The sequence below is a fragment of the Mustela putorius genome, unplaced genomic scaffold (genome assembly GCF_011764305.1).
Source record: "Mustela putorius furo isolate JIRA1106 unplaced genomic scaffold, ASM1176430v1.1 tig00000129_pilon_pilon_pilon, whole genome shotgun sequence".
NCBI classification, from domain to species: Eukaryota; Metazoa; Chordata; class Mammalia; order Carnivora; family Mustelidae; genus Mustela; species Mustela putorius.
The window spans coordinates 22,194,716-22,211,361 of NW_025421290.1; the positions used below are offsets into that span (position 1 = coordinate 22,194,716).

The window sequence follows — 16,646 nt, forward strand, 5'->3', positions numbered from 1 at the left end:
TATTTTTCCATACACTTTTTCTTTTTCAACAGTCTTACATGTATTGGGAAATTGATTTAGCGATAAATGATTTTATTTGCGTGCTTTTTAAATAGCAAATGAGAAGCACCCTCTGGTGGGATGGTGTTTGATTCCAACTGGATTGCATAGTTGCTCCCAGTGGCATTTATGACATTTTTGTGATTCTCATCAGTTTCAATTTTAAATGCATTTAAAGGCCCACTGGTGCCCTATAATCCTATACAAAGAATTAAAAATAGCTTGTGTTCCTTTATTCTTCCTCCTGTTTCATCTCTTAAGTCACTGTTTTTGCTTGCTTTTATGTATCCAACAATTTGGTTTTACCTATTATCTACAGGGTTTTATATATTGTTAAATAGTAGTAAAAATTCATTTATTAAATTTATGCTGCAGTATAATCTTTTCCTATAGATTTGTAAAAACTGTGTTTTAATTTTAAATCCTCTAATATTTATTAAGATGCTATTTATAACCAGACATCAAGACTGTATAAAGGAAAGTCAAAACAAGCTTAGCATACAGTATAATATGATACTCTTCACAGTTTGGGGCTACATTGAAATATTTGGTGTCTCCAACCAATTAGGGACCTTACTGTCCCTTCCTTGTAGTGTTTAACCAGAAGGTAATTTTATTTTTACTAAAAAGATAACATGTTACTTCACTTACATATGTTTTTTTCCACTATAAACCATTCCTTCTGTGTTCTGGTTTTTTCCAGAAGATTAAATCCTTTGGAATTTATTTGGGTAATGTCCATCTGTCATTTCATCTGGCTTTTTGATGTCCCCATTTTTAAATTTTATGTTGTTCGGACATTATTTACTCGCTTGTGTATTTCCTGCTATAGCAGAAACATTAATGTGACACAGAGAAATATTTTTCCTCTCTCCAATAAGGATTTTTTAAGCAGCTGTTGGGTTTCCAGTGCTGTGCTACATTCTATAAGATGTAAAAAAGAAATGGAAAGAAGTGGAAAACTCACTTCTGTGTAGTCTACAGTCAGTCTGGGGATATAAGACCTATTTGAGTGAAAATAGCTGTATATATCTCAGTTGTGATCTAGGAACAGATCTGAAGTAGCATGCAGAGTCTGTGCACATAGAGCTCTTGGTTTCTAGGCAAGGGGAACCTTTTGACCTGGAAATAATCTTTGATTCTTTCTTGAGGGAAGTGGTCCTAGAATTAGACTTTGAACAGTGGCTAGGTTTCAGATTGATGAACTGAGAAGTTTAAGTTCATGCCCAGAATTAAGGAAGAGAGATTTGGGGGGAAGGACAATGAGAAGGTTTTGTTAGAAGGTGTTAAAGAAACTGGTGTAACTGGACTGAGTAGTGAGGAATCTGATGATACCAGCTAATAAAGAGATTAGGCACCCAGTGTGGACTGAATCTGAAAAGCAACAGATAACTGGCATTTCAGAAGAGTGGGGTGATTCAGAGTCGAATCCAACAAGGATGTGGAAGATGAGTTAGATGAGGGAGAAACGAGAACAGGGGGAGACCAGCTGGGAACCTGTTGCTCATTGATGTTCAGGTGGCTGCAGATTCAGGTTAGGACAGTGGCAATAAAATAGAGAAGGGCAAACATGACAGACATTTTGGTACTGGAATGAAGATAAAGTTGCAGGCGGCTGGGGGAGAGGGGTAGGTAGGCAATGACGAGATAGTCTATGGAGACACACCAAGAGGCCACCGAACACTTTCCAGGGAGAGCTGGAGGGTTAAGAGGTGTGAGGCAGTTGAGGCAGTTGGGGGTCCCATATTGTCTGTTCAGGGAAGGCTGGGACTAATGAAGTGTCCCTTCCTGCCCCGCCTCTTTCAGGACAGGGGAAGCTTCCAAGTGTTTGAAGCCAAAGAGAAAAGACAGTCAAAGGGAAAATACAATCAAAACTTGAAAAGCTTTCAAAGAATTCTACCTCCAGGTCATTTGTTCTGACACTTTCTGTTTCACATTGCTTCGTGGCTGACTTGTTTATTTGTACTTCAGATCCAGAAACAGCAAGGCCCAGCAATTCCAAAATCACCACCACCCTGGGTCTGGTTGTCCATGCTGCAGGTAGGTAGGGTTGGGTGGTGGTGAGACCCTTTCTCTTATGTCCTGGCCTGGGAGGCTTAGTGTGTACATCGCAGGGACCATCCACATGAACTGCCCTTGGGCTGGCCTTTGGGGGGAGGGTTACTTCATGGAGTCCTCCCACACAAGCACTGGGCCAGGAGGACTCAGTGTCGGGGATTTGCAAGCCAAGAACAGTTTTTATATTTTTTTAATGGAGGAAAATATTTTGTGGCACATGAGAATTACACACAATTCAAATTCTAGTGCCTATAAATAAAGTTTTTTGGAACACAGTGATGCCCACTTGTTTACATATTATCTGTGACTGCCTTTGCAAAGTGATGGCAGAATGGGTAGTGACTGCAAGGGAGCAGATGGCTTGCAAAGCCTGAAATATTTTGTCTCTGGCCCTTTAAGAAAAAATGTGCTGACTTCTACGCTAGAGCCTCATCTGGAAAAGAGCCTTGACATTTTGGTACTGAGGAGCCCTGTTTCTCAGTATAAACCCGAAGTGCCTGTTGAGGCAGGGGTGGGCTGTAGAGTGCAGATGGTGCGGGATCGCTGACTGGGCATGCCTTAGAGTCATAACTGAAGACCAGTCCCAGCAGTAGGTATCTATGACCGACAAGGCGTGTGGAAGAGGACACACTGTCACCTGGACCTTTCTAGTGTAACATGCTTATCTGACAGAAGTTCACCCATTCAGCCAATATTTACTTCTTGAGCATAAGTCACCTATGTGGAGTTGGAGTATTTTGTTTTTTGTTTTTTTCATCTACAAGATGCAGAGATGCTTACTTTGCAATCTCTGCAATTTCTGTTTTAACAGCTGACATATTGCATACTTGGGGCCAGGTACTATGCTGTTTACGTATGTTATCTCATTTAACCCTCATGGAAATCCCAAGAATACATACTTCCTTGAGCCCATTTTAGAGATGAGAAGGCTAAGGTTCAGAAAAGTTAAGGAACCTTCCCAGAGTCACACAGCTCTACCTGACTCTAAAGCCCACACATGATACTACTATACTGTTGTTGTTTTTATACTGTTTTACATTTTATTTTTTTCCAAATTTAGCGGATGGAGTGGCCTTAGGAGCAGCAGCCTCTACTTCACAGACTAGCGTCCAATTAATTGTGTTTGTGGCAATAATGCTACATAAGGTAAGCGAAATTTTAGTGGAAGATTTGATATTGAATATACTCATAATTAAAATTTCTCTTAGTCATTGGTATTTTTTTGGAACGGGAAGGTTTTTTAGTTGTTTTCATAATTGCCATTCATTTGAGATAATTGACGGGCTCTGTTCATAGCTAGGGTTTTTTGTTACTCTTAAACTCACTTGAAGGGACTTTTTTTATGGTCATGTACACGAACTTTTTTTTTTTAAACAGATTTTAATTTTATTTTGTTAAATTATCAGTGGTAAATCAGTTAGTCTACCAATTTTAACACTTATATGGATCTGTGTAACCACAGTCAGGACATAGAACAGCTACATTACCCCAAAACCTCCTCCCACCACCCCCAACCTATGGAAACCACCCCTCGGCTCTTTTTGAGAATGTCATATGATTGGAATCATCTAGTACATACTCTTTTGAGACTGGCTTCTTTCACTCATAATATCAACCTGTTCATAGACTAAGAGGTTCTGTCCTGTGCTTTCCAATCCTGTTCTGTCTTTCCTTGTTACAGTATCACGCTGTTTCCATTACTCTCTGTAACCTTACTGATGCGGCTCCAGCGTCTCTGGGGTCTGTCCGTGATATCTGAGTATCATTCGCTGATCCTTTATCACCCAGCAGTAGTCCCTGGTGCGGATGTACCACAGTTGTTCATCTAGTCACCTGCTGATGGACACTTGGGTTGTTTCCAGTTTTTTGGCAATTATAACTGTAGCAGTACAAGCATGTATAGGCTTTTGTGTGAACACAGCCGGCGTTTCTGTCATGTACACAAACTCTTAAATTCTCTATAGATCTCTACATTTTATTTTTTTTAAGATTTTATTTATTTATATATTTGACAGAGAGTGAGAGAGAGAGAGAGGGATCACAAGTAGGCAGAGAGGCAGGCAGAAGTGGGGGGAGCAGCACCGAGCAGAGAGCCGATGCAGGGCTTGATCCCAGGACCCTGAGATCATGTCCTGAGCCGAAGGCCGAGGCTTAACCCGCTGAGCCACCCAGGCATCCCGAGATTTTTATATTTTAAAGTAATTTTTTCTTCATAAATGTTTTTGTTTTCTTGTACTCTTTTCTTGCTGAAACACACACATACACACACACACACAGACGCAGGATATTTTCTTAGCTTAGAACATTAATTCCTAAAAGGCAGAACTCAGTCTTACTACCATGCCTGGTTGTTTTTTTATTTTTGTTTTTTTGGTGAGAATTCAGTCAAATGACACATGCTTTGTAATATAGAAGTGATCCATACTTTAAGAGTAATTAGGAATGCTTTTTCTTTTCTAGGCACCAGCTGCTTTTGGGCTGGTTTCCTTCTTAATGCATGCTGGCCTAGAACGGAATCGAATCAGAAAACACTTACTTGTCTTTGCACTGGCAGCACCAGTTATGTCCATGGTGACATACTTAGGACTAAGTAAGGTAAGTCTGACTCATTCCTCGCTTATCTAGACAAGTGTCTAATTCTTTTGTGATTTACCAGAACCTGTGGTCTTCTATGTTGAATTATGCAATTAAGTTACCCATTCAAACTAAAGATGAAATTAAGATAAAAGCCAGTACAAAGTAAACATCTTAATTCCATGGCATTCTCTTCGTAAATTTAAAGCATTTTTCCTATTCATTTATTTTGAAAATTTCTTCCCCATCAGTTCTGGAAACATTTGCACAGATATATGATCCTTATTTTTTTTTTATCTTTATTTATTTTGTATTTTTTAAAGATTTCTTTTTTTTAAGATTTTATTTATTTATCAGAGAGAGAGAGAGCACAGGCAGACAGAATGGCAGGCAGAGGCAGAGGGAGAAGCAGGCTCCCTGCTGAGCAAGGAGCCCGATGTGGGACTCAATCCCAGAACGCCAGGATCATGACCTGAGCCGAAGGCAGCTGCTTAACCAACTGAGCCACCCAGGCGTCCCTTTTTTAAAGATTTTATTTATTTGTCAGAGAGAGAGAGAACACAAGCGGGGGATCAGCAGGCAGAGGGAGAAGCAGACTCACTGCTGAGCAAGGAGCCCAGTGTGAGACTCAATCCCAGGACCCTGGGATCATGATCTGAGCTGAAGGCACACACTTAACTGACTGAGCCACCGAAGCGTCCCCATATATATGATCTTTAAAATAGCTTAACTGAAGCCTAACCAAACACACTAATTTTGTTTGACAGGTATATAATAAGTCACAACAGTACAAATTTAATGTTTAAGCAGGTGCATGAAGAGTGAGGAACAAGCAAACGGCAGTTTTGAGGAGAATAGGGGATGAGCAGAGAAGTCTATATTCTCAGTCATCAAATACTAAATATCCAGTTCTTTATCATTATCCTGAACATAACATCAGACCTCAAGTAACATGTGTTCTTTGTCAGTTCTGAGCCTGGGCATTCTTCCCTGTTGTTCAAGGTGGACCTTTCCCTGCCTTCCAATTCTGTCCCCTGGGGCTGTAGTCTTTTTTTTTTTTTTTTTTTTTTTTTAAGATTCTATTTATTTATTTATTTATTTGGCAGAGAGAGACAGTGAGAGAGGGAACACAAGCAGGGGGAGCAGGAGAGGGAGAACCAGGTCTCCTGCCGAGCAGGGAGCCCTTTTCAGGGCTCGATCCCGGGTGGGATCATGACCCAAGTTGAAGACAGACACTTAATGACTGAGCCACCCACGTGTGGGGCTGCAGGTCTTAACAGCCCTCCCTGTGGTACTTCAGTGTCAACTGATCCGCCACAGGAGGAAAATTTTAGAACCAAGCTGACTCAGGGCTAGTTCATAGGAATTGCTTTCCCCCATACTCTCTCTGATGGTCATTGGCTCTGACTGTTATTCCATTCGTAGTTGATAAAGTAAAACTTGTATTAAAAATAAAAATACGATGGGGCGCCTGGGTGGCTCAGTGGATTAAGCCGCTGCCTTCGGCTCAGGCCATGATCTCAGTGTCCTGGGATCGAGCCCCACATCAGGCCCTCTGCTCAGCAGGGAGCCTGCTTCCCCCTCTGTCTCTGCCTGCCTCTCTGCCTACTTGTGATCTCTCTCTCTCTGTCAAATAAAATAAATAAAATCTTTAAAAAAAAAAATAAATAAAAATAAAAAAAATAAAAATAAAAATACGAGAAATGAGGTCGTTAAAACACGATTAAGTTCCCGTTCATCAGGTTCATTGATTTGGATTGCTAACAAATGAGGTGTTGTAAAAACCCCCTCTGATCATTTGAAGATGCTTTTCTTCTTCTTCTTTTTTTTTTTTTTAAGATTTTTATTTATTTATTTGACAGAGATTACAAGTAGGCAGAGAGGCAGGCAGAGAGAGAGGAGGAGATAGGCTCCCTGCTGAGCAGGGAGCCCAATGCGGGGCTCGATCCCAGGACCCTGGGATCATGACCTGAGCTGAAGGCAGAGGCTTTAACCCACTGAGCCACCCAGGCGCCCCGATGCTTTTCTCCTTTCATTCAACAAGCAGTGTATAGTTCCTTTTTAAGTATTACCCTGTTTATCATAGAACTTCTGACAGGAAGGTATAATTCTGGAGGCATGGGGTTACATGTTAAGATATGGTGTATTCTCTTCTTAAAAATTTAATTAACTGGGGCGCCTGGATGGCTCAGTGGGTTAAGCCACTGCCTTCAGCTCGGGTCATGATCTCAGAGTCCTGGGATCGAGCCCCGCATCGGGCTCTCTGCTCAGCAGGGAGCCTGCTTCCTCCTCTCTCTGTCTGCCTCTCTGCCTGCTTGTGATCTCCGTCTGTCAAATAAATAAATTTTTAAAATCTTAAAAAAAAATTTAATTAACTGTCATAGTCCATAGGTCCACTTTTGTAATAGAAAAAATTGAAAATCATTGTGTCAGGATTAGCTTATAAGCTGTTTCCAGCCTCTGTGAGGGCAGGTACTGCATCTGCATTACCACTATATCTCAAGCACCATCCTAGAGCCTGGTGTATAGGGATGTTCGTTAACTGTTAGTAGAATGAATGAATGAATGTGTGAAATTGAACACCTGCATTAATAATGCCGTTGGTTCCATTGTAAGAATAATACACGCTAGACCTGTTCAACCAGACTTGAAATTTGTTTGAAAAAGCAGCTGTGTTTGTGGCAATAAACAGCAGTTTATAAAACTTATAAAAAGCAGTTGTGTACGTCATCAATAGTCTTAAATTTGGAAGTTTCTCATCAATAATAAAATTGCTCTCATATCTAGTTTTCCCCAGTGTTCCCATATCGCACCAGTTGTGTTACTGAGTGGTGGTGTTTTTTTAATCAGGACTTTCTTCTGACCCTGAATTTTACTGGTTTTAATTTTTCTTCTTTCTCTCTCTCTCTTAATTCACAGAGCAGTAAAGAAGCCCTTTCAGAGGTCAATGCCACTGGAGTGGCCATGCTTTTCTCTGCTGGGACATTTCTTTATGTTGCCACAGTACATGTCCTCCCTGAGGTGGGCGGAATGGGGCACAGCCACAAATCCGACCCCACTGGCGGGAGGGGCCTCAGCCGCCTGGAGGTGGCCGCCCTGGTCCTGGGTTGCCTCATCCCGCTCATCCTGTCAGTAGGGCACCAGCATTAAACGTCGGATTCCGCCTCGGCTGTTTGCCGTCCTGGGAGGACAGCCAGCACAGGACAGCTGCTCACTCCCTCGGTCTCTTGTCTCACCTTGCCCATCTCCGCCCAAATTCCTAGAGTCCAGAGGGAGGTGAGATTAAAACCTGGAGCAATGGAAAGCTTTTAGAGTAGAAACAACACGCTGCGACTGGACACAGACATTCCGTTGTGTTGTTTTTTTTAAAGGGCCCTTGGCATTTTGAGTTTTGATGTTTCTCTTAACCCTATTCTCAGGGAAGATGGAATTTCATTTTAAGGAAAAGTGGACAACTTCATACTCACAATGAAACAGTAATTATGAAAGTACAGTGTTCCATAATTAAGCTAAATCTCTTTCTTCATTTAGAGGCTCTGCCACTTACTTTGTCCATTGATTTTGAACATGGTTGTCGCTGTGTGAGACCGGTGCTTTAGCATCTCTGCCACATACCTTAGTAAAGGTTATAATGCCCACTGTCTTAGAAGCTAAAGAGAATTGTAGTTTATTTGGGGCAGGAGTCAGGAAAATGACAGCAAGGCACATGAAAAGCTGACTTTTTACTCAAGAGCTATCCATTGAAAAGAGGATGTCTGGAGAGACTTACCTCCTTTTGCACCTGCCTCTTTAAAGAGAGACTGCTGTCCCATCCTGGAGCCACAGAGATGAGCTAGCATTGAAGGAGGTAACAAGAATTTCCTCTCAAGGTCTCCTTTGCAGAATTCCTGCCTCCCGTGCAGAGGAGCCAAGTTCTGGTAGGTTCAGGCCCACTCAGGCCTTTCTTCCAGAACAGCCAGGTCCCAAAGTGTCTTTTGAAATGAAAGGATGTTAATTTTAAGTGAATTTGGATAGTAACTGACATCTTTATCGTAATCTTTTCAAAAGTAAGATTACCAAGACCTATGTTTTCTCTTTTTTTCTTTTTATATATTTATCTTAGCACACTAGCAGTCCCTATGGCAAAATACTTGGTGTCCCTTGGGGAGCGCTAGGTCAACATCACATAAGCACCTGTAGCAGTGAAGAAAGTCAAGACCGTATGACAAGTGGGAAATGTTTGCCTCTTGATTTAAAGCTTATTGAAATCATGTCTGTTGTCTCTTCATCTTCTCCATGCTTTTCTCTGGACTCCTCTTACACGCCCCTCCTCCCTGTCTATAATTTGCTGCTTACTGAGGGTGGCACCGTTAGTTATCTGTGTGAATTGAATTCTCATCAGGACAACCACTTCTTGAACTGTGTTGATGAAGATAACATTGTTTCTGTTCTTCATTCCCTTCAATGAAGTTACCTTTGTGTCAAATGCAACTTCGTTAAGTCCTTAAAATATCACTTCTACATATATGAGATGACACAATCACTAATATTCTGGTCATTTAAACAGTTGAGATAGTAAAAGTGTTTAACCAACTGGGATGGTTTTTCCATATTTGCCAAAATCCCTGTAAACTTTGTGTTATCAACTAAGTGTATAATACTATGTTATTAATTTATTTTGATTTTCTATACCATTTCAAAACACATTATATAAAGAGGGAACCAAGGCTATTTTCTTCAGGGCAGTGGGTTTAGGAGTTCGTAAGATATTTTATATGACGTACATGCCAGCATGCCTATAATTTCTTTATTTCCTTCCTAGATTTGTCACTGGGTCCGCAGCTATGGAAATAGAGCTTGTGAGCCCTCTGCTGGCCGTAGACCAAAGTAGCATTCATAGGATATGGTTTTGTATAGTGGCTGGCAACCATTGCATATGATATCAAAACCAACAGAAGGTACAGTCTGGAAAGTCTGAGTGACTTTCCTCATAACAACTCTTGACTTACAGGAATCATGGGGCTTCGTCTGGTCCTCTGAGATGTCATGGTTGCCTTGATTCTCCCTGCATATTTACTTTGTTAAATAAATAGTACATCTTAGTGTCTGGTTTGATTTGGGTAGCAGCACTTTCTATCATCCTGTTGCGTGCAATGATGAGAAATTCATTCTGCCGGCCAAAGCCTCTTTGAGCAGTGCCTTGCCATCATTAAAAGTTTGGCTAAAATATATTGCTGGGGGGGGGGGGTGGGCAGGGGGAGCTTGAACTCTGGCAAAGATTGAACCATCAAACCTCCAAATTTGCCTTCCCCTGTGGACCTCACGTTAACAAGCATACCTTTTAAGGCCTGTCAGCCCTCGGGAGCTGTGGGCTTTCCCAGATTTTAAAGCTGCTGCCCCCAGAGCTACTCATTTCTTTCCTGGTCAGTAGGCAGAAATGGCCATACTAACCTCAGAGGGCTCAAAGGCACCTCCAGGCAGCAGGGGACCGAGCAGTGTGGCAGAGGCCTTCTTCACAGGGGTACGAACTTGCTCATGCTGGGCGGTGTCCCAGAAGGGGCCGCAGTGGTGGTCACTTACTGGCACATTTCAGTTCTGTTTTCCTCTCGTGTTTACTGCCTCCTTCGATGTAGTTGCCTTAATGCGCTCACACATTTGGAAACATTGGCAGTCTTAGGTTGCTGCCGTGATTACAGATGGAATTACTGGCTACCAAAGAGATGCAGCTGATAATGACGGGCACGGCCCTCCTTCCTCGTAACCAGACTTTGTCTTCATTGCAGTTTGTCTCCATTTCCTCGGTAGGGGCAGATTTCTTCAGATTCCGAATGTACTCTTAAATGGCAAATGAAGTTGGAAAATGCTACTGGTCCATTCCCCTCCCTTGTTTTCCAGCGGATAGCATTATCAGTCCCCACTTCCCGAAGCAGCGCCCTTCCAGGGCTGGCTGCTTTCCTGTGCACGCTGCTGCCAGATTTCTTTAGGCAAAGGCTCTGCACTGGAGCGTAGAGAATTGGAAACAGTTCCATCTACAGAGGCTATGTGTTCTCTCTTCCCCCATCCCCTTTTTATCTCCCTATTCAAAACAGTTGAGTCAGTCTGGTTTCCTGTATTTTGAATCATTAGAGAAAGGACAGAGGTGGTCATTTTGAGGGGTCAGTTCTTTGTAGAGAGGAGACGATGAAATTGTGTCTTTTACCAGCCCACTTCTAAGTGTCACTGCCTGGTTTTTCTCTTTTTCAAGGATTAGAACTAGGAAGACACACCAGCATTGGAGTGTTATGCCCCTCAAACCCATGGTAGCTAGGTACTAAATAGGGGAGCTGTCTACCAACCAGAAAATGTTCTTGCCTACAGGTCCTCTGGGCTTCTTAAGAGATGAGAATAGTGACCAGATTCTCCCAGACTGCTGCAATGGAAGGTGATCTATAAGAGAACCATCCTTCCATTAGAAAAGTTCTACTCAAAACAGAATGATCCCAGGAGCACTGTTGAAGATGCTATGACATTAAAACCAGTGATGGAGCCCACCCCCTGCCCTGTACCTGAGACATCTAGATTCACCCCAGGAGACTTGAAGGAAATTTGTGACTTATAGGAAAGGACTAGACAACCATTGGGAACTGTCTAGATGTGCTCAGCCGAACAGAAGGAAATTGGCTTTGATTTGTTTTCTGATAGCATCTTCTATCAAGTTGGAAGTCTCATGGGATAAAACTGCAGTTCCCCTGGTTCAGTAGCCTGAACAGCGATTTTTAAATGTCCCCTTTTCTGGATCCTTTGTAAACATGAATCATTCCATGGATGGCTGCCTTATAATTTTGTCTCTTTCCACGTTAATTGTGAATGGTTAAAAAAAAATTTTTTTTTGCTGTTTTCTGATTTGTTTTATGATATTAAATTTTTATTAGTGGATACCTTATGTGAGTGGCTTATTACTTAATCTCTTGGCAGTTTGCTTCTCTGTTTGACGACTAGACTTGACCCCCATTTGAACACCAGAAAAGGTAATGAAAAGCTTTCAAGGACGGGGAAAGATGCACCCACTATATGCAGATCCTTTAGGGAAGGAGGGATGCAAAGGAGGAAGAGAGATGAAGGAAACAATATACCATGTGTCCCAAACGATACTAACTCATTGACTTTTACTTTGCTTTGCCAGCATTTTTAAGAAATATTTAGGGAGGTAGTATACTCAGAAAAGAGAAGCAGGCAACAGACCCCACATCACAGTGAGTTCAGTCCAAGGACAGAGTTGCTGTAGGAATATATAGAGGCTGTGAACACCTGACCCTAGAAATAGAGATTCTAATAGAAGTTCAGTTTGTAAATTTGTTTCTAATGCCTAGAAGTTAGGGCAGCATCGTACAGTGTAGTTTTTTACAGTGTCAGAAATAAGGTACCTTGTGTCCAATCCCTAGGTCTAAAATGCCCTTCCCCAGCTCCCTCACCTCCTTCTAGCCTTGATCTAAAGTCTCCTTCAGTTAAGACCCTGTGACCACCCGATTTAAAACTAATATGTCCCCCCTTGCCCCAGTGCTCCTTAGTTTGTCCTGTTATTTCTTTTTTAGTAGCACTGGTCACCTTTTAATTTGCTTTCTAATCTATATCCTTACTTTGTCCTTCCCTACTAAAATATTAGCTCCAGGAAGCTAGGTTCTGGACAAATAGGTGTAGTTGAATGAATTGATGTTCCCTGAGGAGGCACTTTCTAAGCCGAGGCCAAGTGGCACTAATCTGTAGCAGGGCTCTAGCCAGCGGCAGAACCAGCTGCCACCCCTGCATCTGGCTCTGCCCCCGCTCACACTGAGGTACGAGTCTGCACACAGGGCTGAGTGTACAGGTGGGAAATTAACTAGGTTTGGGTTCCTAACCCACAACCAGCTAAAGTTGGTAAGGTGCTGTGTGACTGACTGAGGGACCTGAACATCTGGTTCCCATTTTGGGCTCCGCTCCTCATTTCTGTTGCAATGTTCCCCATTGCCCAGTTTCTAAAGTTGGGTAGGAATGTGAGGGAAGACCTGTCCCATTCCGACTGCCTTCTTTATGGAGGGAGCCTAACAAATACGAGAGCCATCAGAGGAGGGAGCCTAGTGGAGACAGGATGAGAAGCCAGAGCATTTGAAGAGATGTGGAAGGAACTGAGTGTTTGCCTTCATCTGGAATGTTCTTGGGGGACAGAATTTGGTAACCACCATCAGATACTTCAAGGGCTGTCAAGTATACGAGAACACAGATGCTATTTTATCCAGAAGGTGGAATGGAATATAAGCTGAGCCCTACCTCTTCTCCATTTACCTCTTCATTCGGCAGCACTAACTCAACACAGAGCCCTTCCAACAGACCGGGCACTTGAAAGTGCTGAGTGTTCAAAAGGGAGTAGGGGTCATTTCCAGTCCATAAAGACCTTGTGATTCTGAGAAGGATTCAACAAGAAGACACAGTTGCCAGTAGGACCTGGAGGCAGGCACAGGGCGCTCGGGGAACGCATGGGAGCAAGGAACCCACAGTGAGGCTTCAGGAATGACATCGAGAGGGAGAGGAGGCCTGCGTGAATCGCCGGTAGAGCAGTCGGAACGGTTCTCGGGGCAGGAGGACCTCCGTGGCAAAGGCCTGGTGGCACAGGAGAGAGCACACGGACTCTGCATAGAAGGTGCCATGAACTGGCTCAAGGACAGGGGAGGTACCAACAGGTGATATGTGACGTGTCCATTCCCTAGGTGACGTCTGTGCTTCCAGATGTAAAATTGCACAGATAACGGCCTAGCCAGGGTCTCTGTGATTCCCTCCTTGCTGGCAGCCATCCCAGGTGTAGTCCCGGCTGACCTCAGGAGTTCTGTCATCACTTGGATCATTCATGGATATGGTAGTCCAGAGACCCCTGTGCTCCACAGGCTCTTCTGGCCCCTCAGGGTGGAGCTTGGTGACTTTTTTCCTTCCTCATCCCTACTTGTCTCCCCCACTTCCTGGCTGGGGCCCAGAGACACCCCTCCATCCCGCTGGCGAACATCTGTGTTAGTTACAGTTTGTACAGAGGGCCAGGTGGAAGCTCAGTCTTCCTTCCGTCCTTTGGTTCTCCCTCTCCGAAAGTCCTCTGCCACCCCGCACTCCGATTTACCCAAGGGCACGTGTCGTGGAACATGGCCCTCTGTGGTCACTGTCTGACTGGAGTCTCCACCCTCCACCTCTTCCAGCTGTCCAGGCCCTGTGTGAAGGTGGAGATGGGGGCAGGAAGGGCAGGAACGAGAGCAGATCCTCCCCCGCGCCCCCATTCTCTTCTGCCCATGACCTCGCCCTGCTTGGTATTTGGAGAAACCAGAAAAGAACGTCTGCTACTGGACCTGGAGAAAGCATTCCAAGGGTTGCACGATGCTGACAGTTGGCGGGGCCCCTTTTTGATACATTAACCTGCGAGGTCTTTGATATATGAAGCCCAAGGTCTTTAATCAAGTACAGGTGGAGCCCTTGGCACCTGATCCAATGAATTGTTAATTTTGTTCCAGATGAAAAACCAGCCCCTTGGCTCTTCCTCAGAGGTCCTGGGAGAGTGTGTGGGATTGTAACAAGAAATGGCTTTGAGCCTGTTGGCCAGACTGAACACATCCCTCTCCCCCAGTGAAATGTACTTGCTCTTAGAAGCCAAAGGAATGTATACCTTTTAATCCACACATCACCCACAAGGGGGAGCACTGGATACCTTCAGGGTTCCTAAGCAGTGTGCTCCCCACAGCAATGGCCTTGGATGCCACGGGGACCATGTTAGTGCCCCAAAGCCACTGGCAGGCGTGAAAGCAGTAAGTCCTTGGGCCCCTCCCAGAAACACTTCGACATTGGCAACCTTGGGTGTGAGCTGTCTCCAGGCGGAGAGAGGGCAGAAGCCTGGCCAGAGGTTGACCCAGCTGATGAGAACAGAACTATTTCATGTAGTGCAAGAATCTGCCAGCTCAGGCCATCTCAAACATGGGACTGCCGGGACCCAGGGCCATTGGTCTGTGCCGGTACATACTCTCCTTTGATTTCCTGAGCCCCTTCACTTGGTCTCCTGGCTTTGAACATGCATGTGGTGCCCTTACCCCACTCCCCCTCCCTCTTGGGTTCCTTTGGGGGGCTGCCAAGCCCTGTGCAGGCAAAGGAGTCTGGGACCCATGCTTGGCCTTAGAAAATGCAGTCATGGGAATGCAAGCTGGTGCAGCCACTCTGGAAAACAGTATGGACGTTCCTCAAAAAGTCAGAAACAGAGCTACCCTACGCACCAACACTCCTGGGTATTTACCCAAAGATACAAACGTAGTGATCCAAAGGGGCACCTGCACCCCAATGTTTACAGCAGCAATGTCCACAAGAGCCAAACTATGGAAAGAGCCTAGATGTCCATCAACAGATGAATGGATAAAGAAGATGTGGTATATATATACCATGGAATACTATGCAGCCACCAAAAAATGAAATCCTGCCATTTGCATCGACATGAATGGAACTAGAGGGTATTATGCTAAGAGAAATAAGTCAGTCAGAGAATATCATATGATCTCACTGATACGAGGAATTTGAGAAACAAGGCAGAGGATCATAGGGGAAAGGAGGGAAAAATGAAGATGAAGCCAAAGAGGGAGATAAGTCATAGGAGATTCTTAATCTCAGGAAACAAACAGGGTTGCTGAAGGGGAGGGAGGTAGGAGGGCTAGGGTGGCTGGTGGAGGGGGGTATGTGCTGTAGTGAGTGCTGTGACTTGCATAAGACTGAGGATTAATAGATCTGCACCCCTGAAACAAATAATACATTATATGTTACTAGAAAAATAATAATAAAATAAAAATTTTTTTAAAAGTTGCCACATTTCCCAAACACTCTTTCAATCCAGTTGTGACTAACATTTTGGAGAACTAATTCCTGTGATAAATTCGAAGCAGTGTACAATGTGTAAGGAGTCTTAGAAAGTCAATAAATTTTTACTTAGAATATTAAAAAAATAAATTTTAAAAAGGAAAATGCAGTCAAAGTGGAATATACAATTCAATAAAAAGAGGTAGGTGGTCTTCTAAACCTCAGAAGAGGAGGCGGGTGTGGCTTCACAAAAGATGAGTCATCCGAGCTGAATCTTGCAGTTGGGATTTGGGGGAGATGAGAAGAAAAGCACTCTGGACTGAGGAGCTGTGAAGGCTTGGTGGCTTCTCAGAATATCAGACCTGGCGTGGCTGGGACAGCTTGGGGGCAAGAGTTGAGGGAGAGCCCAGACAACAGGTTGGGAGGAAGGAATGCGACCCAGTGGGGCTGAGAGAACCCTGAGGCCCAGAGAGAACCCTGAGGCCCAGAGACGCCCGGTGATTGTCCTCAGTTCACACAACTGATGGCAGAGCTGGATTTAAACGCCTCTTAACACTAAAAGCAGGCAACAAGTCTGCCATCTCCACAGATTGTTTTCTCCTACATTCCCCACCACACCAGGAATCCCCCCCCCTTTTTTTTATTGAGGCCCTGGGGGGTGGAGGTTGAGGGGTGTCATGCTCCATTTGATGTGCAAACAAATAAGAAATTGCAGGCCCTGAATGGGGCCAAGTAACACTAATGGATTCAGTAAGTGTTTCTTGAGTATCTATTACAGGCCCTAGACTCTTGTCTGTCCTCAGGGATCTCACCATCTGGAAGGGATGCAAACACAGAGAGCGCCAAAGGAGGCAGACAGACCGTACTAGAATGGGAGGAGGGGCAGAGTTCCACAGGAACCAAGCGGAGATAACCCGAGGGATGGTGGTGCGGTTCCTGCTGAATTAGTGCCATACCTTGTGGAATCCAGGACTGGAACCCCAATGATGGAATTAGGGTGGGCAGAGGGGAAAAGTTTCCAAGAGATCTGATGCTGCAGGAGGGCCTGGCCTGGAGCCCAGATCTCTTCAGCCTCTTCAGCTTCTTGGCCCCATAGGGATGCTTGGGCAGGATCTAGCTAGCAGCCTGACATCAGTGCCAGGGCAGCCTAGGGAACTCAAAATAGGCACACT

The 16,646-nt window shown here is 44.1% G+C and overlaps 1 protein-coding gene across 1 annotated transcript in view; it reads left to right on the forward strand.

The window, feature by feature from the left end:
• Positions 1-11,565, forward strand: part of SLC39A9 (solute carrier family 39 member 9) — a 59,293-nt gene extending 47,728 nt beyond the window's left edge. The window contains exons 4-7 of the mRNA XM_004739014.3: positions 2,011-2,079; positions 3,158-3,243; positions 4,558-4,692; positions 7,591-11,565. Of these exons, the coding sequence (XP_004739071.1) occupies positions 2,011-2,079; positions 3,158-3,243; positions 4,558-4,692; positions 7,591-7,821 (521 nt within the window). The 3' untranslated portion in view covers positions 7,822-11,565. The remainder of the gene's footprint in view (positions 1-2,010; positions 2,080-3,157; positions 3,244-4,557; positions 4,693-7,590) is intronic.
• The last annotated feature ends 5,081 nt before the right edge of the window (positions 11,566-16,646 follow it).